Here is a 25251-nt window from a genome sequence, read left to right as displayed (position 1 = left end):
AACGTGGCAGAGCCCTGAGCCGTCGTTCCACTAGGGGGCGCCCCAGGCGGAAGCTGGGGTTCCCACACTTGAGGGCACAGAGTCTCCCAGAGGGACCACTGCACCCCGAGGCCTAGGCTCTGCGGGCCAGGGCCTGGAGGGTGCGTTTCTAACTGCTCCCCGGCGCTGCTGCCGCGTCTCAGGGACCCCTCGGGGGGAAGGCCCCGTTGCTGAGGTCAGACGCCCCTGCCCACCAGGGCCAGAGGGAGGGCGCTGCCACCCCTCGCCCGCGGGACGGGCCAGCTTACTCGTCGGTGTCCTTTTTGCTCTCCTCAATGAAGGCGATCGAGGATTCGGACCTAAGGCGGTTGGTCACTTCATACGTTCGCAGCGTGACCCCGAAGATGTCCTCATGGTAGCGGTTGTCATCCTGGGGATGGAAACAGTCAGGGAACAGCCCTCAGAGCCAGCCCCGGGCACGGAGAGGGCTGGCACGCGGACAGTGCCCTTGGTCTCCCCAGCCCGGACGACAGTGAGCACCCTGGGTCCGTCCAGGAACAGGCTGCTGCTCTGTGGATCCCGAGGACAGGAGGGGGGGTCAAAGGGGAGCCTTGGTACCCCCTGCCCTCTCCCGGCGACCTGCCCGCTGCCGCCGCCACACCGCAGCCCCAGCCACGCTCCACCCGCTCCCCTGCACGCCACCCTCCTTCCTCCTCTCCCCGCGGGGGGCTGGGACACCCCCATCCTCTACCCTAGCCAGGGAGGGCCAAGCGGGAGCAGGGATGTCGTGATGGCTCCCCAGGCATCGAGACAGGGCCCGGATGCCGGGAAAGGGAAGCGGAGGCCAGCCGCCACGCACCCTCAGCCGGCTGATGAACACGCCCGCGTCCTCCACCGAGAGCTTCCCCTGCTGCGCCATGATGCGCTGGACGGCCTTGAGGACGTCGGCGGCCATGGTGACGTCCCCGCACACATAGATGTGGCCCCCCTGCTCCCTCAGGGCCTGGTACAGCGGTTCCGCCAGCTTCTCCTGCAGGATGTCCTGCACGTACTTCTGTGGGGAGCAGGGGCCGCGTGAGCCCCGGGGAGCAGAGCCGACGTGGGGGGTTGCGGGCAGGGGGTGATCTCTGGGGTCTCAGGAGTGAAGCCGGGAGGAGGACAGCCCCCCCGAGGCTGTGGGAAGGAGCGGCTCCGCACTTTGCACTTGGCTCTGCGGAGGCCCCCAGAACTTCTCCTGGAGCGGCATTCAAGGGGGGCATTGTCTACCTGCTCCTCTCTTCAACCATCAGGGGTCCCCCATGAGGTGTGGACGCCATATACTGGCCAGAGCAGGTTTTTTTTTTTTTTAAATACATATATATATATATTAATGATTTTAGAGAGGAAAGCAGAGAGCGTGAGAGATAGAAACATCAATGATGAGAGAATCATGGATCGGCTGCCTCCTGCACGCCCCTTACTGGGGATCGAGCCCGCAACCCGGGCATGTGCCCTGACTGGGAATTGAACTGTGACCGCCTGGTTCACAGGTCGATGCTCAACCACTGCGCCACACTGGCCTGGCAGGAGTGGGGTTCTTACAGGTGTCCTATGCTGACGTGGCAGAGCAGCCCCAGGCAGACAGCAAGAGGTGGGGATAGGTGAGGGCGGCCAGGCCGCACCTGTGCAAAGCCAGCTGCTGTAGCCGGAGCAGGAAGTGGGCTAAGGGAATTGCGGGTGGGGGTAGGGGGTGGAGGGTGGGGGGCAGGGGTTTGCTGCAGGCTGTTCCGATGCCTCTGGCCCAGGAAACTCCCCTCGGCCGAGGCTGACATCCAGCTGTTAACCTGGCTTGGCTGTCCTGATGTTGATGTATTTCTACAGCAACTGTCAAATGGCCACGCCCAGACTCTCTGAGTTTCCCCCTCTCCCCAGCTGTCCTGGCCTCCTTCCCGGGACCCCTCGCCCCCAGGCCTACCCCAGACCCTGCAGGGGCATGCTCCAGGCCTGTGGCCCTTTCCATTTGGACTGGTAGGGTCTCTTATGGGCCATCAAATATTTTTTTAAAATTCACATCGAAACGTTTTTCCCGGCCGGGGTGGGGCCGGGACGGAGCAGGGTCACCTTTGGTCTGTCGGGCTCCCGGGAGTAGGCCGTGTACAGTTCTCTGAAGACCCCCGCGTTCCGGGCCTGCAGGGTCTCCTCCCTGTAGATGTGGTCCACCTTGGACTGCCGGCACCCGAAGACCAGGATCATGGGGCAGGGACTCATTCCTGGGACCAGAAGACCTCATGTCACCCACCGCCCTGGTGCCTGGTTGGGGGGGTGGCTGGTGGTGCCGGGAGTGGGTACTGGGAACCCCAGTGGGTGCCACGGAGCTAGACCAGTGGTTCTCAACCTTCCCAATGCCGCGGCCCTTTAATACAGTTCCTCATGTGGTGGTGACCCCCACTTTCATTGTTACACATCGAACATAATGTGAAAGCATAGTGATGAATCACAAAACAATATGTAATTATATATGTGTTTTCCGATGGTCTTAGGCGACCCCTGCGAAAGGGTCGTTCGACCCCCAAAGGGGTCGCGACCCACAGGTTGAGAACCGCTGAGCTAGAGGGACACGAACACAGGGTCAGGACACACACACACACACACACACACACACACACACACACACACGGAGGTAGGTGAAGTGTGCTCAGACTTGGGCAAGCCTCCCTTCTCTGAGTCTCGATCTTCCCTCCTGACCCCATGGGAGGGGCTAAGACCCCAGACTTTGGAGCGACCGCCTGGGTTCGAACCCCAGCTCTGACAACAAGCAACTTGCTTCACTTTCTCTGTCTCCGTTCCCCCCAGGTACAGAACAGGAACAACAGCAGCTGCCTGGTAGGGTTATCGTTAGACATGAATGTCAGACCCCAGAACGGTGCCTGGGAGAAAGCGAATACAGTACAAACGTTAGCTATTCTAGAGAGCGACAGTTCCACAGGGGCGGGTGTTTTTTCTAGGTTGCTTCTGTCTTGGTCATTGGTATGCCTCCAGCGCCCACCGCAGTGTTTGGCACTTACTAGATGCTCATTAAATCCCTGTCCGACGCCAACACTGTGGCTCTCTCCTCCCAGAGCCACTCTGAGGGTATCCCACACAGCACAGCCTGCCCTTGAATACGAGCCTCTGAGGAATCCCATCAACACGCCACTTGAGAAAGCTTCATGTTTACCCTCCAGGGCTGAATTGTAAGGAGGGTCCAATCTTAACCGCCCAAGAGATGGGGCATTTCGGACCCAAGCATAAGCCGAGGGGAAGATTCGTTCGGGCAGGTCCTAGGAATGGCACCAGGGGTCGGGTCGGAGCGATGCTCCCCAGCCCTCCACAGGCGGCGAGGCTCTGGAGAGATAACAGTCACGCCATGGCTACTGGGCCAGGACCCACCTTTGTGTTGGATATCAAACTGCCGCTGCTGCCAGAAGCTTCGGAAAGGGGCGATGCCGGTGCCCGGGCCGATCAGGATGCAGGGCACTTGGGGGTTTCGGGGCAGGTGGAAGCCGGGCGCTCTGGACAAGGGAGAGGAGGTCAGAAGGCTTGCTGGGTCAACTGTGACTAAGAATAGCTGGGTCACCCTGGCCAGTGTGCTCAGTGGTTAGAGCGCTGGCACGCACATGGAAGGATCATGGGTTCAAGTCCTGGTCAAGTACCTGGATTGCAGGTTTGGTCCCCGAGCCTGGTCGTGGTGTGTGTGGGAGGCAACCAATCAGTGTGTGTGTGTGTGTGTGTGTGTGTGTGTGTGTGTGTGTCTCTCTCTCCCCTCTCCCTTTAACTCTCTTAAAAATCAGTGGAAAAAAAATATCCTTGGGTGAGGATTAGCAACACAGAACAGTTGGGTCTTAGGGAGACCAGGGCCGTCTTGGGTAGAATACAGCAGGACCTGCAGCTCTTCAGCCTGGCCAGGTGCCCCCGTCAGGGTGGGAGGTCCCACAGATTGGGGGAGTCCCCCGTCTGCCTATCCCTCCATTTCCCAATGAGCCCTGTTGCTGAGCCGCAAAGGGCAGTGGGGTTTCCTACCTCAGCTCTACTGACATTCAGGGGTGCATACTTCCCTGCGGTGGGGCCCATCCTGTACATGGTGGGCTATTGAGCAGCTCCCTGGCCGCCACCCTCTAAATTCCAGGAACACCCTCCAGCAGTGACAACCAAAGACATCTCCAGAATCGCCAAATATAACGTCCCCCACCACCCCCCTAGAGAACCGCTGATTTCACCTCCCATGAGAGCTCCTATTACCAGGGAGCCACCCACTCCAGGGGACAAAAGCATCACCTGGGGGTGTTAAAAGGGGTGCAGGTTTCTGAGGGGTCAGTCAGTCTGGGCTAGGATTCTATTCCTCTCTCTCTCTCTCTCTCTCTCTCTCTCTCTCTCTCTCTCTCTCTCATAATCCTCACCTGAGGATATTTTCCCATTGATTTTTAGAGGGAGTGTAAGCAAGTGGTGTGTGTGTATTTGGGGGGCGGGGGGCGGAGACAGAAACACATCGATTGGTTGCCTCCTGCACAGGCCCGACCAGGGCCGGGGATGGAATCTGCAAACGAGGTACGTGCCCTTGACTGGAATCGAGTCCGCAAGCCGACGCTCCATCCACTGAGCCAAACCGGCCAGGGCTGGGACTCTATTTCTGAAGCACCCTGAAGGTACGGGGACCATCCCATCAACAGTCGAGCAAAGAGGCGGGCCAGGGCCACTGTTCAGAGAGAGAAGTTATTGACTGACAAAGCAGACACTTACATTGGGCCGAAGCTCAGGCATGTCCTTTGTTGGTAATTTTTTTTAAAGTAATATTTTTAATTTGGTTGACTGATTGTGATAGGAACACTTAACATGAAATCTACCCTCTTAACAGATTTTTAAGTGCACACGGCGGTACAGGAACCACAGGCAGGAATGTCCTTTACAAGGGAGTTGGGAGAAGGCTCTGATGGATGGTGGTGAGAGATGCTTGGATCTCCCGTTTCTAAGAAACTGGGGACAGCGGGGTGTCCTCTGGAATTTGGACAGAGCCCCCCCTGGTCTGCAAACGCCGTGGAGGCCGAGCCTGTGTCGCGGCTCTCCTGCAGCCGCCGCAGTGAGCTGAGGACATGCCCTGGGCACACGCCCCTGGCTGACTTGCCCTCGGCGAGAGGGCTTTCTCAGCTTCCGCGGGTCCTGTCTCATGATCCCGCTGCCTTAACACCTGGGAGGGACGCGGAATGCCCAGCCTGTCTGATCCAGCCGTCTCTCTAGAACCCTTTGGGCTGGTCCACCCACCCCAGCTCGGGAGAGCAGTGTGCAGACTGGGGGTGGCTGCTCACTGCTCTTCCTTCGCACTCACCCTCTCACGAAACAGGGGACCACTTCGTCGGACTGTATCTGGTTGAGCCAGGAGGAGCATACGCCGTGGTGAACTGGTCCTTCTCCATCTAGCAGAACAAACAAGGCAGCTGGCTCACCTCCTGTCCCTGAGCTTCCGGTCATTGGTACCCCCTCCCTTCAGTCCAGAAGGCCCCCGCCCCAATGCCGAGCGTCTGCCTTGCAGCTCTGGTCTGGATCCCTTCCTCTGACGGGGAAGAGGAAGTGGTACAGCTGGGGGCAGCCTGTGAGCTGTGAAAGTGCCCAGGGTGCTGCTGGGGAGGGGTGAGTCGGATTCAAATCCTGCCACGGAAAGGGCTTTGGTCACTGTGTTCTCCGTGGGCTGCCGGGATCCCAGTCTCAGAAAACGCTCCGGCACTGTGCATTCTGATTGCTTGATCAAAGAGGGAAAGTACGGGAGATGAATGTCCAGTTATCTGACTGACCTAGGACCAGCGGGGACACCTGCAGCAGGGAACGCCCCCCGCCATGCACCGCCCCCTCTTCCCAGCTCTGAGGAAAGGCATTGTTCTAGCTGCCGCACGGAGCTGGCTCTGCCGAAGGGGACAGTGTGCCTGCTCTGCCATGGGCAGGGGTCTCCAGCCAGGGACTTGGGGTTTGGCAGAGCCGCCGGGCCCCTGGGGGGAGAACGCAGACCCGGAGGCTCCCCCAGCACCTCTGCCCACCTCCAGTGCGGTACGAGACGATGGCCACGGTGAGGTGCACCTCCTCGGGGTACATGTCCGGGGAGGAGCTGATGGAGTAGTAACGAGGCTGCAGGAGGGACAGCTGGGTCAGGAGCAGGGTCGCAGGCATCTGGACGGACTGGAACTCCTCCAGCACCTCCACGATGGTGGGGTTCTTGCTCCATTTCCATTCCTCGTACTCCTGCAAGCCCTGCGCCAAGGAGAGGGGCAGAGGAGAACTCGCACTCAGCTCCAGGTACAGATTTCCACGGGGGCTCCAGGGGCCGGGGAGGAAGGCAAATAAAAATAATAATAGCTAACACTTCACGTTGTCAACACTCTGTGTCAGGTTTTTACTCTCGCTCGGACCTGATGAAATAGGTATAATTGTTCAACCCATTTTACAGATGAGGAAACTAAGGGACATAGAGGTGCCATGGCTGACGAGGTAGTGATTCTGGGTTTTGAATCTAGGTCGGGGGTGGCAAACTTCAGCCTGCGAACCAAATCTGCCTAATCCCTTGTTTTGTCTGTTTAAATGGTTTGAGGGAAACATCTGTTATGACCTAAGAATCTTATCTAATAAAAGAGAAACATGGTAATTGGCATACGACAGCTACCCTTCCCATTGGCTAATCAGGGCGATATGCAAATTAACTGCCAGCCAAGATGGCCGCCGGCAGCCAGGCAGCTTGAAACTAACATGAGGCTTGCTTGCTTCAGTGACGGAGGACTCCAACGTTCCCCGCCTGCCTTGCCTTGCGGGCCTCTGAGCTTGCAGTTTAAGAAACACTGTAACAAATATATAAGCTAAACAAAACCCCAGAAACCTGCTTTCAGCGAGCCGGGATCTCAGAGCTGGAGTTATACATTGTTTCGATTATAGAACGGAAACAAACTAGATACCTTCTTTCTGCAGCAGAGGCCTCAGAGCTGGAGCCAGAGCTAAAGCTGGCCCAGAATAAAAAGAAAAAGAAAAAAAGGAGCAGTTGGGAGCTTCAGCCCTCAGCCCCTCACCCAGACTGGCCAGGCACCCCAGTGGGGACCCCCACCCTGATCCAGGACACCCTTCAGGGCAAACCAGCTGGCCCCACCCATGCACCAGGCCTCTATCCTATATAGTAAAAGGGTAATATGCCTCCCAGCACCGGGATCAGCGGAGCCGTGAGGCCTCCCAGCACTGGGATCAGCGTGACAGGGGGCAGTGCCCAAACCCTCTGATTGCCCTGCGGCTCTGTGTGTGACAGGGGGCGGGGCCACAACCTCCCTATCCGCCCTGCTCTGTTCGTGACAGGGGAAGGCGCCCCAACCCCCTGATCAGCCCTGCTCTGTGCCTGATAGGGGGGAGCTCCCCAACCCCCTGATTGCCCTGTGGCTCTGTATGTGACAGGGTGCGGCACCTCAACCCCCTGATCGGCCCTGCTCTGTGTGTGACAGGGTAGAGCCATAACCTCCCCATCGGCCCTGCCCTGAGTGTGAGAGTGGCCGCGCCCCAACCCCCTGATCCGCCCTGCCCTGAGTGTGACAGGGGGCGGTGCCCCAACTCCCCTATCGGCCCTACTCTGTGAGTGACAGGGGGGAGCTCCTCAACCCCCTGATTGGCCCTGCTCTGTGCGTGACAGGGTACGGAGTCCCAACCCCCCTGATGGGCCCTGCTCTGTGCATGACAGGGGGCAGCGCCCCAACCCCCTGATTGGCCCTGCTCTGTGCATGACAGGGTACGGAGCCCCAACCCCCCTGATGGGCCCTGCTCTGTGTGTGACAGGGGGTGACGCCACAACCTCCCCATCAACCCTGCCTTGAGTCTGACAGGGGGCGGTGCCCCAACCCCCCAATCGGCCCTACCCTGAGCGTGACTGAGGGTGGCATCGCAACCTCCCAATCTGCCCTGTTCTGTGCATGACAGGGGGCGGCGCCCCAATTCCCCAATTGGCCCTGCTCTGAGCCCGACCAGGGGCTGCACCTAGGGATTGGGCCTGCCCTCTGCCACCCGGGAGCAGGCCTAAGCCAGCAGGTCGTTATCTCCCGAGGGGTCCCAGACTGCGAGAGGGCACAGGCCGGGCTGAGGGACCCCTCCCCCCCCCCCCCCCGAGTGCACAAATTTGTGTGCACCGGGCCTCTAGTCCTATGTAATAAAAAGCTAATATGCAAATCCACCAAATGGCAGAAGGACTGGTCGCTATGACACACACTGACCACCAGGGGGCAGACGCTCAATGCAGGAGGTGCCCCCTGGTGGTCAGTGAGCTGCCTCCCGGTGGTCAGTGAGCTGCCCCTTGGTGGCCAGTGAGCTCCCACAGGCGGAGCACTGCTCAGCCAGAAGCCAGCCTCACGGCTAGTGAGCGCAGCGGCAGTGGCGGGCGCCTCTGTGGCAGCACTAAGGATGTCTGACTGACAGCTTAGGCCCGCTCCCCCAAGGACTCTCGGACTGCCAGAGGGCCAGGCTGGGCTGAGGGATCTCCCCCCTACTAAGTGCATGCATCTCATGCACCGGGCCTCAAGTGTGATATAATATTCAAAATAGAATACTATTTTATGGCCTAAAATATGATCTAAAAATCACATTTCAAGTTCAAAATTCATAAATAAAGTGAGATTGGAACCCAGTCACACCCCCTCACTGACGTATTGTCTAGGCCCGTGGTCGGCAAACTGCGGCTCACGAGCCACATGCGGCTCTTTGGCCTCTTGAGTGTGGCTCTTCCACAAAATACCACGTGCGGGCGCGCACGTACAGTGCGATCGAAACTTCGTGGCCCGTGCGCAGAAGTCGGTATTTCGTGGAAGAGCCGCTCAGTTTGCCGGCCACGGGTCTAGGCTGTTGTACTACAACAGCAGAGCCGAGTGGTTGCCAGAGACGGAAAGGACTGGGAGCCTCAAAAACATTTACTACCTGGCCCCCTTTCCGGAGAAAATGTGTGGAGCCGTACCCGAGGCAGTCTGGCCCCAGAATCTGGGCTCCTGACCTTCACACTGGCCTGCAGTATGTGAAGGTCAAAAGAGGCACCGTGGAGGGAGACGTGACTCCCAGGTATAGAATGCCAGCGTGCAATCTGTGTGTTTGCAAGGGTGCAGGTGCCTCTGCAGAGAGCGTGCTCCCACGGTAAATGACAGTCCCCAAGGGACAGGTCAGGGGCCGGGGGGCCGTGCTCGGGGCATGCTGACAGTAAAGCCCAGCTGTGGCTAGGGAACAGAGGGGTCCCCAGAGGCTCCAGAGAGATTCTTCCTACATCTCAGAAGCTGCCCCGGGCAGTCCTTTTTGGGTTTGGGAGGCTCAGGTTTGAGGAGGGGAAAGGCCATGGCAGTGCATTGGGTAAGAGCACCTTTTCCCAAGTCTCTAGAGACCATCCTTGGGTTAGTGACAGGGTGCGGCATCGCTGAGGATGTGCCTCCCAGACCTTCAGTGACCTTCAGCTGCAGCGGCCCAACTGGCCAAGAGCCCCAGCAGCTGCTGAGTGACACCCACCCGACACCAACATGATCACCTGCGCTGCCCTTGCCCGAGAATGCCTGCGCGACCCGGGACCCGTCCGTTCCACCTCCTCCCTCCCCTTCACTTGGGGTCAGACTTGTTTTGACGTCTCATGGTTCTCCCCGACTTATCTGACTCCCTTCCCATTTTCTCTCACCCAGGTCTTTCCCCTAATAAAAATCCTTGTTCACTCAATCTTGTAGTTTATGCTCTTTGGAAAGAAATAAAAATACAGTTACATCCAATTCTACTTTAAATAATCCTACTGCCTGACCGGCGTGGCTAGGGGTTGAACATCAACCTATGAACCAGGAGGTCACAGTTCGAGTCCCAGGTTTCGGGCTCGATCCCCAGTGTGGGGCGTGCAGGAGGCAGCCGATCAATGATTCTCTCTCCTCATTGATGTTTCTCTCTTTCTCTCTCCCTCTCCCTTCTGCTCTGAAATTAATAAAAATATATTTTAAAAAATATTTTTTAAATCCTGTGGAAGCAGAGCAAGTTCTGGTTCCTCTTATTAGTCACACTTCCCATTAACTTAAAAATTTTAATCAAACTTATACACGGACAGTTTAAAAAGTCAAATAATTCTGCAAACTTATGAGGAAAAGGATGCCCTTCTGTTCCACCTCTCCCATCGGTTTCCGGCCCCCCAGAGGCGTTTCTTCTCGGTTTACATGTCTGTCTCTAAGTCACATGCACGCCTTGCATGGCCCCTGCCTTGCGGACCACCATCCAATCCCCTCTCTGGCAGCAGAAGAAAGCTAAACCACCTTTGCTGGTGGCTTGCGTACCAGGGAAGAGCCCCCACTGGGTGGGATTCCTACTGCGCAAGGCTCGGCAGCAGCTGGAGCAGACGGACCCTTGGTTTCTAAGCAAGAGCGGGAGCAGCTGTGTTTGCTGGCTTCACCTTTCCACCAGAGCCCTCCTTTACCTTGAACCTTTACCGACAGCTGCTCTGCACCGGCAGAGGCTTTGCTGTGAGACAGGGCACTGTGAGGTTCCCCATTTCTTTTTCTTCTAAGCATCGGCTAAGAAGTTTCCACTATGGCCCAAGAACTTTGAGATTCAATGAGGTCACTCGTGTCCTATCAGGGCTCAGAGCCAGGCGAGATGGTCTGGACCAGCGGTTCTCAACCTTCCTGATGCTGCGGCCCTTTAATACAGTTCCTCATGTTGTGGTGACCCCCAACCATAAAGTTATTTTCGCTGCTACTTCATAACTGTAATGTTGCTACTGTTATGAATCGTCATGTAAATATCTGATATGCAGGATGTGTTTTCATTGTTACACATTGAACATAATTAAAGCATAGTGATTAATCACAAGACAGTATGTAATTATAGATGTGTTTTCCGATGGTCTTAGGCGACCCCTGTGAAAGGGTCGTTCGACCCCCAAAGGGGTCGCGACCCACAGGTTGAGAACCGCTGGTCTGGACTCACCCTGATGGACTTTCTGGGAACTAGAAAACGGCAATGTCTGCTCAAGACTGCCATCTGCTGGAAGTGTGCTGCAATACCAGACAACTCGGCCAGGCCCAGCAGGTGGAAGGCGAGCCCTGGGGCTGCAGGGGGCCAGGACCCACCTTGCTGAGGACCAGCAGCTGCTGCTTCTCTTTCTCGCTGGTGGCCAGGGAGGCGAACTGCTGCAGCTGCAGGGGCGTGGGCGGCGTGGTGATGTCCAGGTAGTACTTGAAGGCCTGGAAGATGGTGCAGGGCGGGAGACGGCGCTCATCCGTCCAGTTGCGGATGACTCCTGTGGAGGCAGTGGCGGTCGGGGCGGGTGGGGCAGGAGAGCGGGAGCTCTGAGGGCTTGGGTCCCCGTCAGGATGGGGCTGGCTGAGCCCAGCAACCCCTCGCCTCTCCACCTTCCATATCCCACCTCTACACCTCATGTGCGAGGAGCGTATCCCAAATCCATTGTAGGCAAACTAGTCCAAAAATTAAAAAGCAAGTATTCAAGTAGCATGAGACAGTCCCCAGGCATTCCACGCGGCGAGCCACCAACTGAGCGCGAGTCATGCCTGTCCCCTGGCGGGATCGGCCTCTCCCTCCTCTGAGCGGGAACCAGTGTTTACAGGGACGAACGTGCTTAACACTGACCTGGTATATTCTGTGTGGCGAGTCCTGGGCTCAGCACTTTATATGAACTCCCAGAATCCTTCTCATCTCCCAGACTCACCGCCATCCTAGGCGGTACGTGCTATTACTCTCTCCCTTTTGCAGCTGAGATCAATGGGAGCCCAGAGAGGTTAAGGAATTCGCCCAGGGTCACACAGCTCGTAAGTGTGAAGTCAGCGGTCTGTCTCGTAACTATCACACCGAACTGCTTCTGTGTACTTTTCATTCACTATAACCCCCAAACACAAGCCTCTCCTTCAGCAGGGACTCCACCCAAGAGAAACAGGCACAGTTCCAACACTAAAACTGGCTGCCTGGGACTGGTTCCGAGGTGTGTCTCTCCACGTGGTGCCCTCCGAGGTCCGTGGTCGGCAAACTGCGGCTCGCGAGCCACATGCGGCTCTTTGGCCCCTTGAATGTGGCTCTTCCTAAGCCTTAGGAGTCCCCTAATTAAGTTAATAACAATGTACCTACCTATATAGTTTAAGTTTAAAAAACTTGGCTCTCAAAAGAAATTTCAATCGTCGTACTGTTGACATTTGGCTCTGTGGACTAGTGAGTTTGCCGGCCACTGTCCTAGGGGATCTGCAACAGGGCTGTGCCTACATGCTGTGCTCACGCGCTGCCCTGACTGTACCCCGAGCTCCCCTGTAGGGGCGATACGCCACTGTATCACCGGCGGCCCGGCCCGCAAGGCCACTGCCGCGCCTCGTCCTGAGCCCTGCGCTCACCTGCACCTACTGAGATGACGCACTGACTCCTCTGCCTTTGCAAGCTCTTCGGTGGGAACTGGGAAGGTCAAGAACGGCTGAGGAAGCAGGTGGGGGCGTGAGCAATGAGGTCGGATACGCAGCCTCATGCCTAGTGGGCGTGGGGCTGCTACAGCGCCTCTGGGCCCTCAGAGGAGGCAGGGTCAGATTCCAGCTGCCGTTTACTCTGTGGGCACGGGGGCGGCGGTGACACAAAAGGAAGCAGAGGGTGCCCAGCTCCAATCAGTCTCCCCATCGGTGTCCTGGCATCACAGACAATAGAGCAGCCAGCTGGGCCAAGGTTGTTCAGCCAAGAGAAATGGGGAGTGAGGGTTCCGTCTCATAAGCTGGAGGCAACAGAGACCCACCCTCCTACCTGGGTTGGTGATTGGGGCCAAGAAGGGGTCTCCTCTTCCCCGGACGCCCACTGCCTCTGGGACTCCCTGAGAAGGGGAGGGCCTAGGAGTGGGCGGGTGGGGTGCCCGCGTGGCTGTCCTTACCCAGGGCCGTGCTCCGCTCTTCCAGCAGCTCCACTTTCACCAGCTGGTTGATAGGGGGCGCGTCCTCCAGCCGCTCGATCAGGGCATTCACCAGGTCCTCCTGGTTGCCAGGGAAGACGCCCAGGTGGTCCCCAGGCTGGTACTGCAGCTCCTGATGCCCATTGGTGTGGAGACGCACGAAGATGGTTGACCGGCTGGAGGGAAGGCCCGGGGACAATGAGCTAAGGCATCACCAGCCACTGCCCCCTCTCTTTGCTCCTTTGGGGGTCCCGTGGCTGCACTTTCCCTCCTTCCATTCTCCTCGGGGCCCAGGCCAGCCAGACTCCTGTCCCCCTCGTTTCCACACCCCGGCGTTACGCAGGGTCACCTGGGAGCTGGCGAATCCAACAGCCAGTTCTAGCGCCCACGCTGGTCGGGGCGCAGCACAGGGCACAGCCCCTCTGTCTCCCTTCTCGCGGGTCCTGGCCTCCCCTCTGGCTGCCCTGGCTCAGTCTCCTTGGCCGGTTCCTTCTCATCTCCCCGAACTCGGGACCTTGGCGCTCCCAGGGCTCAGTCCTCAGATCGCTTTGTTTTTCTATCTCCTGCCCCAGCTTTTCTCTTCTCCATCGCAGTGGCCATGCCCTGACCCACAGTAGCATTTCCTTGGTTATCCGGTCTGTGGTCTGTCCCCCTGCCCATCCTCTGGCCCCCACAGCACCGTAAACTCTAGAGGACAGGGGGTTGGTGTGTCTGTTTTGTTCAGGGCTCTATTCCTGGCACCGAGGACAGTGCATGGCACATAGGTGCTCAAGAAGTATTTTGTTGGTTGAAGGCACCTCAGCCTCCCAGCTGCGAGGACAAGCTTTGGCTCAGTAGCAATGGGGGTCCCCTCGACACCTGGGCGAAGGCAGTGGTGTCCCCCCAGAATCCTAAACTTCACACCTTTTGCAACCGGACGTCCTCACATTGCCATGGAAAAGGGGACAAGGACCTGCCCTGAAGCTTGGGTTGTTGTTAAACCCATATCCACCCGAGGCTATAAAAATGGAGAGATCTAAGGAGAAACGCAGAGAGAACCTCATCCCCACCTGCCGGGCGCCCTTTCTCATGGACGCTTTTATGTCCAGTGCAGGGAGGCCTGTACCAGGGGAATGGGGGCCTCCGGAAAGACTTCTCAGACTTCGGTTATTCTGGTCGGTGTCAAGTTTTAGCACAGACACTACGTTTTCCACAATATTTGAAAGCCTGGGGATTGATCACACGCTGGCCCATCAAATCCCTCGTGCACCTCGGGTTATGGTCGCATTTCGGCTCTGCTCCCTCCTCTTTGACAACTGGATTTCAGTTGATAGAGAACTTGGCATTCAACAGGAAGTTTCCATTCTCCCTTGAATAATCATCACTTAAGTAAACCAATGGGGATTGCTATTTAAAGGAGCTTTTGGCGGAACCAGAGCCCTTTTGTGCTGCAAATAGCCGCCATTATTAAAAATAGCTGTGCTGGCACACTTGCTTTTTGGGGTGTCAAGTATTTTTTTGAAGAGGGGACTTTGGCGACTGAAATTGTGAATGGCGGTGTGAGGGCCTGGGCCCCACTCTCCACCCCTGGGCAGATTTTGCCTGCTCTGGGGCACTGATTTTACGCACAATTGATTCTGCTTTGAGCTCACACCCATCTTGGTTCCCAGAGCCAGGACATTACCCACTGCTAGCTCCAGGGAGGGAATTAGCAGACACTGACGGCCAGCAGGTGGCGCTGTGGGGCTGCTAATTTGGGAGCCTCCTGAGACCCACAGGAACCCTTGGAAAGGCCTGCGAATCAATTCCACTTTCTCCCAGAGCATCACGATTTCTTTCAGAAGTGTATTTGCCTCTGTTCCTTTGGCTGGAACAAAATACAAATGCAGAGGACACGAACTTGCTGAGCTGGCTCACGTTCACAGCCACTGGCCCCAAGTCCTCTTGAACGTAGCAGAAGGTGGCCAGGCAGATAAGGGGCAGGATGGGGGTGGAGCTGGCAGGGGAGCTAGGAGGCCGACCAGCCAAGGCTCTGACTGGGCTGGGCTTGCTGACAACCCCAGCACAGAATGCCCGCATGGTCCCAGGGCACCTTGATGGGCTGGGTCCTTGAAGCTTCGCAGGAAGCTGACCCTGGTGGGTAACACTAGCCTGGAGACCGAATGTCTTCAATCTCAGTCCTGTTGGAGGTTTCTAAGTGTAGGATTTTCTAGGCCTTCTTAAAAAAAAAACACCTTGGGGCACCTATGGACCATTGAAAAGTATTAGGGGAGGAAGAAGGGAAGTATTGGGGAGGTAGCAGCCATTTGGGCCTTCACATCCTTCCCCAGAGTAGCCCCTGCCTGTGCTGTATTTGTATCCACATACAGAAGCATAACACACACACACACACACACACACACAGACACACACAGACACACACAGACACACACACACACACCCGCGTGCATGTGCTTGGCAGGTTCCCAGATAAAACAATAGTCTGCTAATGCCCAGCATTAAATGAAACAAACAAACAAACAAAAAACTACTGTTAAATTTTTCAAGAAAAGGGTAAACACTGTCTGTCAAGAACAGTTTGAGTTAATAGGTTCATTCCACAAATTTATACTGAGTGTCAGGCACTGTACTAGGCACTGGGGAGCCAGTGGCAGATACGGCTAATTCCCTCCCTGAAGCTAGCACAAAGTACCCTGACTTCATTGGGAGGTGACTTAAAAAGATCTGATGGAGTTGCTGATGTGGATGGTGGGTGGTGATGGGTTGGGGGCAGTGGGCTGAGGCCACCAGGTAAGAGTGGTCAGGGAGGCCTCTCTGGAGATTTGACATTTGAGCAGAGAACTGAACAATGAGAAGGGATAGACATGCAAAGGTGTAGGTGGAGAGTGTTTCCGAGAGGAGGAGCAGCACGTGCCAAGGCCCTGAGGTAGGAAATAGTGTGGTGTGGCCGAGGAAGGGAAAGGAGGCTAGTGTTTGGAGAGTGATGGAGACAGGCTGCGTGGAGGAGGAGGTCAGGGAGCTGGGCGGAGGTCACGACCTGCTACCAGCAGGAGGCCAGAGGTTTCGTACGTTCAGTGGGTGTGCAGCTGTGGAGGGGTAGGTGTCAATGTGCATTTGGAAAAGATTCCTCTGGCTGCTGTTTGGAGATTGGATCTTTGAGGGAAAAGCCAAGAAACAAAGAGACAGGGTAGGTGCCTACTGCAGCCACTCAGACCAGAGGCCATCATGGCTTGGCTCAAGGTGGCACCTGGGACCCGGATGTGCAGTGTGAGAGGAGGTGAGGAGACTGGAGTTTTGGCTTCAGCCAAATATTGATGTTTTCTGTTGCTATGGTGAAGGCTGGAGAGAGGCAATATATCCGAGGGAACATGGAAATCAAGAGCTCAACCATCTGAGCGTTGACCCTTGAACCAAGAGGCCACTGGTTCGATTCCTGGTCAGGGCACATGCCGGGGGTTGTGGGCTCGATCCTCAGCAGGGGGCGTGCAGGAGGCAGCCAATCAATGTATCTTTCCCATCGATGTTTCTACTTCTCTATCCCTCTCCCTTCCTCTCTCTCTAAAATCAATAAAAACACATTTTAAAAAAGCAGTTATAGGAAAAATAAAATTTCAACCATCAAGACCTCTCCTTTGTATGGTCCCGCCAGTCTCTAAGGCCATCGAGTGCTCAGGCCCTCGTGTACCTCAGTTCTCTTCTGCCAGGTCCCTCCGCCGCTCTCGCCGGCCTGGCTCAGCCCGTCCTGCATTTCCCTCCTCCTCCTGCTCCAGGACTCCCAGGCACACCCCACCCATTAGTGCTCCCGTATACACTCTCCTGCACTGTTTGCTAATGGGTGCTCAGACATTAGAAAATGTATTTTCTGGCCAGGCAGTAACTGCGATCACTTTTCTCTTTAGATTTGCAAGGACCACCCTTGAAAGGCTGTTTACTTCCCCTTAAGCACTTTGCTTGCAATTAAGGGTCTCCAGTGGGGTCGCTGCTGATAGCTTGCTTATGGTCTCCTGGGTCCAACAGCCCGACTTGGGCTTTGGGCAGGGAAAAACAGGAGAGAGTCATGCTTTTTCACTCAATTAACCCTTCGGAAAACCTTATAAAAGCTGGAACTCGTAGTAAGCCCCCAAACAGGTAGTGACACAGAACATGCTTTTAAAGAGATAAACCCTCGACGCAATCTGATCCTTTGGTGCGAATCCACGCTGCCGCCCCGCTCCCGACCTTGTCGAAATGCTCCTGGAGCAGCCCCTTGGCATGGAGTCAGCTGCCCTTTGCAGAGGTGGGAAGGGAGCTATTCTGGGACTTTGGTCCAACTTAGCATCAGAACATTTGCCAATTAACTTGCTTGTTGGGTGCTATGGTATAGGGAGTGATTTTTATGATCTGGTCTTTTCTAGTAGGTTCTTAAGTCCCTTCTCTTATAATGCTGCTTAAGTCACACCTTTGCACAGGACAGAAAGGAGAAGTAAGATGTGCAGTATTTCAAATGCAGAGTCCTCCTCTAGATCAGAGGTTGTTACGTTGTGCATATTGCATTTAACTAGCTATTCAGAAGGACCAATTTCCCAACCCATTTCTTTAATGTTTGAAGATCTAAGAGAGAGGCCTGGGATTCCATCCTGTTGGTCAAAGTCTTGAAGCCCATGTAAGAAAGCAGGCACACTAACTTTGCAGGTGCATGAGGCTGGGATGGATGCAGACTAGCCATGGGAAAGGAGGATATAACGGTTGCTCTGCGTACGTGTCTATAATATAGCAGCCTTGCAATGCGGTGGAGGCCATACGGATAGGCATTCAGTGTCTTGACCTTGGAGTTAGAGAAACCACGTCTGTGTGACCTTGAAAAAGTCACTTGCATTTCTAATGGTCATTTCTCCTATTTAAAATGTGGATGATGATGGTACCTCCTTCCTGAGCTGGTCAGAATTATGGGAGAGCCTGCAGAGAATGGATCAGAATGGTGCTTGGAGCACAAAGTACTAGATAAACGTCAGCTATCCTTGTCGTCCTCACTGTCATCTGAGATAAGGGGACAGGGGCTCTGAGGACCCGAAGGCCTTGCCCAAGGTCACACCGCTGCTGCATGGCAGAGCTGGGGTCACCACCCTGGGCTGTCCAGCTCAGAGGCCACTCTTTGTCCTATGCCACGCACGCAAAGAATCGAGATTTAAAAAGATCTTCATGTGCTATCACTGCAAAGTGAAAAGGATTCCAGCCGATGGGGATCAATGCAAAGATATTCACGTGTGCTAAGAAAAGATCGGAAAGCTAAGTCGCCCTGGCCAGGTGGCTCCGTTGGTTGGAGCATAGGCCTGTACACCAAAAGGTTGTGGGTTTGATTCCCGGTCAAGGCAACTGATTGATGTTTGTCTCTCACATTGATGTTTTTCTCTCCCCTCCACCCCCTAAAAATCAATAAAAACATACCCCCGGGCGAGGATTAAAAAGTGAAGACTTGATAGCTAAGAGCAGCAAATCCCTAAGCTTACAGGGGAGCTCAGCATGGCTGCTAGAACGAGGCCTGAAATCTCGGCGCCTCGGGGCGTCGTGTTCCCATCAGGGATGGCAACAATAGCCTCGGCGCACTTGGCAGTGGTCACAGGACCTGCACTGCACTGTGACCAGGTCTGCAACGACACTTCCAGCAGGACAGAGCGTGTCCTTCTACTAAAGCGAAAGGCGTGGGAAACCAGGTCTTAGGAAGAGCAATTGGAAGGAATCAGGGCCCAGGAGAGACTGGCCAAGGTCTTGACTCTTTGCAGGTGCTTCATCTGGAAGAAGCAAACATTTTCGTAGGTGCCCCCGGAGGAGGGTGTCACCGGGATCAAAATGAAGTGCTAGGGAGAGATGCTTTGTCCTAAGCTACAGCAAGGCGATTCCTAACACTCAGGACTTCAAACACACAGTGGCTGTGTTGTGCAGTAATGAGCCTCCTGTCATTCCAACAGCCTGTAAGCAGGACTCCAGAGAAGCCTTACCCACCAGGAGACGATGCCTGGACTAAGTGATTTTGACTGAGGTGCTATGGCACAATCAGCAGTTCTGCAAGTGAGAGGTCTACATGGCAAACTTTTCATAGAACCGTTCTCGATCCACAGTGATCACCACCACCTCCTTCTCCTGTCCCTCCAGGTGGGGGCTTGGAAAGGAAAAGCAGGAAACCAACATGCTACAAAGCAGCAACGGGGTCTCCATGGCACTCGGGATGGTGACGGGAAACTGGTGTCTGGAGTCAGCAGGGACTCCCGCCTCCCTGTGGGGGCTTCTGGAGCAGCGGGTGGTACCTGGGTGAATAAGGTTCCCACCTGGATTTAGGACTCTGAAGGTTCTGACGGCTGAGAAGACGAGCGGCTGAGACCCGCTTCTTGTGCACATTGGATAGACCTGCGGGGAGAAAAACAGAGTCCTCCTGAAATGGGTTAAACAGTTGTCAGTAGAACATCTTCAGCTTCTACTGACCCCCTACTCACACTCCCACTGCCCTCTGGAGCAGCGGTCGCTAAACCTTCGGACCTCACGGACCACCAGTGGTTTGCGGGCCATCAGTGGCCGACCGCTGCTCGGGAGTGAAGCGAAGGGAAAAGGAGGAAGAGGTCAGGGGGCTGTGGTTGGGGTGGGTGGGGTGGTTGCGGAAATGCAGGACACAGAGCAAGTCTGGTTGGACTGATTGAGAAGAGGACGGTTCGGGGTAACGCCACGTCCTCCGGGAGAGAGCGATGTCCATGTGCATGTTCCACTGAGCGCGGGGCAGCAGCCGTGTCTGCATTGGGAGGACTGAACGGAAGGGCCTAAGCGAGGACGCCCACTTTCTCTCAGCACCTCTCCCACGTGACAGCTCCAGACTCTCCTTTGCCCCACCGTCCTGAGCGCCCCCACCCCCCCGAGCCTGGTGAGAGGTACCTTGTGTGAGCTCTGGAGCTTCGGCCACATAGGTGAGGCGGAACTTGTTCCTCTTCCAGCTGCGGTCATTGCTGATGAGGGAGTTGTTCGCCTTCTCAATGTTGACATCATCTCCCACGCAGAACACGTCACAGGCTGTCTGTGGCACACACAGGGCTTTCAATGGCCTCCGTCAGCCAGGAGGGACTCCTCTCCAAGAGCTCTGAGTCATGGCATGTATCCCACCATCCAGCCATCCATCCATCTACCCACCTACCCACCCATCCCTCAGCCCCTCCATCTATCAACCCCTCCAACTCCCACCCATCCACCCACGCACCCATCCACCCACCAGTCTGTTGGTCCATCCATCCATCTACTAATCCGTCTATATTTTTTGAGTGCCTTTGATGTGCTGGACATATCACATTTACTATTGTCTTTAGGACCTCACATCTATCTCGTATGTAACTCTACGTACTTATTTATAAAACCAACATGTGCAGAGGTCTATTATTAAACAAGAAAGGAAACACGTTAGAATTTCCTATCCATCTTCCTCTACAGATTTTAAAAAGTTACATTAAAGGCAGAATATATTGAATGTCTGTATACCTGCACATACATTTATTTTTCATTTGCTAAGTTTATAAGTTCTCTAACTCTAGTGATCCTAAGAATTACTGTTCAGAATTATTTTTAGAGATAAAAGCCACGGATAACTCCAAAGGTTCTCAAGGATAGCTTTTCACCAATTTTTGGGCTCGTGTTGATTTTTAGATGATTGGATAAATGAAATACAGTATATCCATAGAATGGAATATTTGGCCATGAAAAGGAATGTGCCTTCATCGAGTGATCATGGTTAACATCTCTAAAATAAGTCATGTTGACCCCAGGGATCCTGGCATGAGGTGATGAGGACACCTCTCTTCTGGGATATTCTTCCCCAAACCTATCACCCCACTCTAATCTTGAAAAAAAGATGAGACAAGGTCAAATTGAGGGACACGCTACAAAATGCCTCACCAGTACTCTTAGAGACTCCTAAGATCATGAAAGGGACGACTGAGAAACACAGCTGAAGAGATGAAGAGATGTTTTGACAATGCGATATGGTAGCCTGGACTTGATCTTGAAACAGAAAAAGGGCATTGATGGGAAAATGGGTGAAACCTGAAGAAAGCCTATATCACTATCACTGTTCCTAGTTTTGACACGTGTACCATGAGTATGTTAACAGTGAGGCAAGGTGGGTGAAGGGACCAAGTACATCCTTGTTACTTTTCTGTAATCTCAATGTATTATCAAATAAAAAATATTAAAAAAGAAAGGAATGAAGTACTGACGCATGCTACAACATGGATGAACCTCGAGAATATTATGCTAGAGTGAAGGAAGCCAGGCATGAAAGACCACATTCGTAGGAAATGTGCAGCACAGGCACATCCCTAGAGACAGAAAGCAGATTAGTGGTTGCCAGGGCTGGGGTTGGAGTGTGAGGATAGGGGGGTAACAGCTCAAGGACAGAGTGGCTTGTAACAGACCCTGCATCTGGGATGCTCAAAGTTGGCTGATTGAAGTCAACAACCACACCGTTATCTTGAGGTGTGAGAAAAGCCAAGTTATCTCCACTCTCCCCATCCAGGAAGAAAGCAGGAACAGGCTATTGACAGCCTCCCACACAGGTTTCTTTATAGCTCAGAGGCCTCAGTTTCCCTCTTGCTCTACACCTGCATTTGCTTTCGAATGAAAAGTATCAATTGGATGACAGAAGGTTGTGTAGCCCCTTTTCTCCAGGGGCTGCTGGTAAGAAGGTTCTCCAGGGCCGAGGAAAGAGCAGGTAAAGGTGGGTCTATAGTTATTGCTTTTTCGTTCTCCCCCAGGGGCAACTAAATCATGCCCACACGCAGATAGGAGGCCAGTAGTCCTTTATCCTCCTGTGGCCTCATGTCTAGAGTAGGATGTCCTAGCAGGATGGAATGGGTCTGTGCTGTCTGACAGGGGGACCACCAGCCACTTGTGGCTTTGGAGCACATGAAACATGGCTGGTGCTACCGAGAAATGGACGTTTTAATCCAATGTAATGTATACATAGAAAACTAATATAGAATAACCTATTAATATAGAATGAATATATATAGAATGAGATAAATGACCTATATATAAATGAACTATATTTTATATAGTTACGTATTCTCATGAAGAGTGAGAAGGGATAATTCATACCATATAAAATTCACCATTTAAAAATGTACAAGTTAGTGGTTTTTAGTATATTTACAAGGATGTGCTGCTGCCACTACCATCCACTTTCAGAACATTTTTGTGACCTCAAAGACACTCTGTACCATCATTAACAGTAACTTCCATTTCCACTTTTTTCAAAATCTTGGCAACCACTAATCTACTTTCTGTCTCTACAGATTTGCCTATTCCAGACATTTCACATAAATGGAATCATATAATACGTGGCCTTTCGTGTCTGGCTTCTTTCACTGAGATCATGTTTTCAAGGTTCATCCATGTTGTAGCATGTGTCAGGACTTTATTCCTTTTTATGGCTGAAGAGTATTCTTTTGCATAAGCATACTGAATTTTATTTATCCATTCATCATATTTAGATTTAAACAGCCACACAGGGCTAGTGGCTCCCACAATGGCCAGTGGGATATTTAGCATAAGAGGAATATGCTTCTCCAAGTAGACAAGTTGGTGAGATCTGAGTTCCAGGTCAAGGCATGGCCCTTGGTTTAGTTAATCAATTCTATGTGTTTTGTCTACTTGTCGACCAAATGTGAGCGAGGGCTGGATTCCTCCCTGAAATTCCAAGACTCTGTAATTTCTTTTGTAGACCAACTCCTTAGCCACATGCAGGAGTTTGGGTTCAGGGTGGAGAATGTGTGTTGTAAGGTCACCCAAGCTCATCTGAGTTGTTTAAAGCTGCCTCCTGGGTGGATGCCTGGGGGAAGTACCCGGGGTCCTCCCAAGTTCCTTCTCTTTCTGATGGTTTAAGCAGTCTGTCTTTGGGAGCCAAGGGGAGCATGACTTTTCCCCCTGGGTCTCTGAGATCTGGGGGGATGGTTACCTTGAAGACCTTCTTGGCCCAGGTCCTGAACGCCTCCTCCTGCCCACAGAGCTCATCCCCTTCCTTCATCTTCAGGATCCTCTCTCCTCCCAGCTCTTCCAGGAGGGTGTCCACAGCGTGGCCAAAGGCGCAGAAGTGCGGGTATGCCCTCGAGCCAAGGCCAAACACTGAGAACCTGCCAACGAGACAAGAGAAAGCTCATGTGAGGTTGGGCTGAGGGGGTGCCTGGTGCTATGAATAGAACCATGCCTCCCCAAATTCATATGTGGAAGCCCTACCCCCAGTGTAACTAACTGTATTTAGAGATGGCGCCTCCAAGGTGGTGACTGAGATGAAATGAGGCCATCACGTGAGGGCTCTACTCTAATAGAACTGGTGTCCTCATTAGAAGAGGAAGGGACACCTGAGTCCCCCTCTCTCTGCATGCGCCCAGTGGAAAGGCCAGGTGAGGACACACAAGAAGGTGGCTGTCTGCAAGCCAGGAAGAGAGGCCTCACCAAAAACCAGTCCTACTAGCACCTTGATCTTGTGCTTCCAGCCTCCACAACTGTGAGAAAATAAACTTCAAGTGTTGAAGCTACTTTGTCCGTGGTGTTTTGTTAAGGCCACCCAAGCAGGCCAAGACACCTGTTGTTTTTTTTTCTCTCCCAGAAGGACTGTGGTTAGCCATGATGGTCAGGCAACCCCAAGCCTATTGGAGAAGGCTATCATTCAAATAGCCTCCCCCGGGGGCTTCTCCCTTCCTCTGGTATCTACTAGGCCAGTGGTTCTCAACCTTCTGGCCCTTTAAATACAGAACCTCATGTTGTGACCCAACCATAAAATTATTTCCGTTGCTACTTCATAACTGTCATGTTGCTACTGTTATGAATCATAACGTAAATATCTGATATGTAAGATGGTCTTAGGCGACCCCTGTGAAAGGGTTGTTCAACCCCCAAAGGGGTAGCGACCCACAGGTTGAGAACCGCTGTACTAGGCAATACTGTCCTCAGGAGAAAATTCCCCATTTGTCCTAAGGACGATGAGTCGGGGGTAGTGATCATCCAGAATCATTGGCTGTTCCCTGTATGTCCCTTTCTAAGTTGGACTAATTGGGAATATTTGTCTACATTATTTACATTATTGGGAAGCTTAAATTCTACAAGTTTTGGAATTCTACAAACCAGAGCAGTTTTAAGCACAAAGACAATGGAAATTATAACACAGAGGTCCTCGGGGGCCTGTATTAATGAGGAGACCAAGAGGACTTGTCGCTGACACGTCACATGTGGGTGTGGACAGGCCCTTCTGAAAGGGGAGGAGGGGTTTGTGAATGTGCTGGCTCCGCCCCTGGCAATGTCTATGAAATTAATTGGCCTCACAGACCCTCCTTGCATAGCCACCACCAAGATGCTGCTCTCTGAATAGATGGGGGTCAAGTTCGTGATATTTTGGTCGATGTAGAGATGGGGGCTGGCTGCTTTCTGGTACGGGAAGTGGGGGGCTGGGCCTCAGGGGGCCCATCTTCCTAGCTCGGTGTGTCCTACAGACACTTGATGTCACACTTCCAGGGCTTGGTCCTGGATGTAGGTCTTGACCTCTCGGGACTGGAGTGACAGGTTCCCAGTGGGACAAGCATGCCCCATCCCACTTCTTCCCCGGGTCGGAGTGTTCTGCTGCAGACCGTCACGGCAGACACACCAAGGAGTGGAGCTGTCTGAACTACTCCATCCAGGGTCTGGTGCTGTCCCCAAATCTCATTTTTAGGACAAGGGGTCCAGGATGGTGAGATGGGGGGTCAGGGGCAGAGGCAGGAGACGCTGGGAAGCAATTCCATCATGGAGAATGAACTTGAGATAGGTCCAGGTGTCTCACAGGTCAAATGAAAGTTATCCCCTCCTTTCTCATCTCACTCTCCTCCTCTTTCCTGCCCTCCATTCCTCCTGGTTCCAGAGCCTTTCCACGGAAAGTGGATGACAGTAGGCGGTATTTTCCCCCATCCCTCCGGCACCTACGATCTTCCTGGACCTGGATTCCTCCCCCTTTCCTCGCAGGGCAGCAGCCTGGTGGGTAGAGAGCTGGTGACCAGGAGTGGACTGGTTGGAGGGCCGCCCGAAGCCTGAGCAGATCTGGGACCCCCAGCACCAGCCTGCCGTGTGGTTAAGGGGTTGCTCCCCAAATCTGCGATCTGAATGCTGGTGACATCCACCACACTTGACTGTCACCAACGCTGCTCCTCATTAGCGCTGTTGAACCTGCGTTTTGTTTGTGCTGACCAGCTCCTCCAGCCCACATGTGTTCACAGCAGATGGTCCAAGGGGTGAGTTCCTGAATATGCTTCCCCGATGCACCTGAAGACCTGCATCAGCGTCACTTCCCAGACTCACGTTTCCATCACCGTCTTCACCTCCTGGCTTCAGAGTTCCTATTTTAAGCCTCTACACCA

General features: G+C 54.0%; 1 protein-coding gene across 2 annotated transcripts in view; it reads right to left on the bottom strand.

Moving 5' to 3' along the window:
• Positions 1-283: 283 nt before the first annotated feature.
• Positions 284-25251, bottom strand: part of NOS1 (nitric oxide synthase 1) — a gene marked incomplete at both ends in the record, with an annotated part of 75435 nt that continues 50467 nt past the window's right edge. For both annotated transcript variants that reach the window (XM_081113759.1, XM_081113760.1), the window contains 11 exons: positions 284-409; positions 839-1033; positions 2080-2228; positions 3388-3509; positions 5318-5405; positions 6021-6231; positions 11079-11248; positions 12863-13056; positions 19162-19240; positions 19757-19895; positions 22824-22998. In XM_081113759.1, the coding sequence (XP_080969885.1) occupies positions 284-409; positions 839-1033; positions 2080-2228; positions 3388-3509; positions 5318-5405; positions 6021-6231; positions 11079-11248; positions 12863-13056; positions 19162-19240; positions 19757-19895; positions 22824-22998 (1648 nt within the window). The remainder of the gene's footprint in view (positions 410-838; positions 1034-2079; positions 2229-3387; positions 3510-5317; positions 5406-6020; positions 6232-11078; positions 11249-12862; positions 13057-19161; positions 19241-19756; positions 19896-22823; positions 22999-25251) is intronic.

The sequence above is a fragment of the Myotis nattereri genome (genome assembly GCF_964212035.1).
Source record: "Myotis nattereri genome assembly, chromosome: 19".
Lineage (NCBI taxonomy): Eukaryota > Metazoa > Chordata > Mammalia > Chiroptera > Vespertilionidae > Myotis > Myotis nattereri.
Note: the sequence above shows the minus strand (reverse complement) of the source record. Positions and strands in the feature narration are given on the sequence as shown.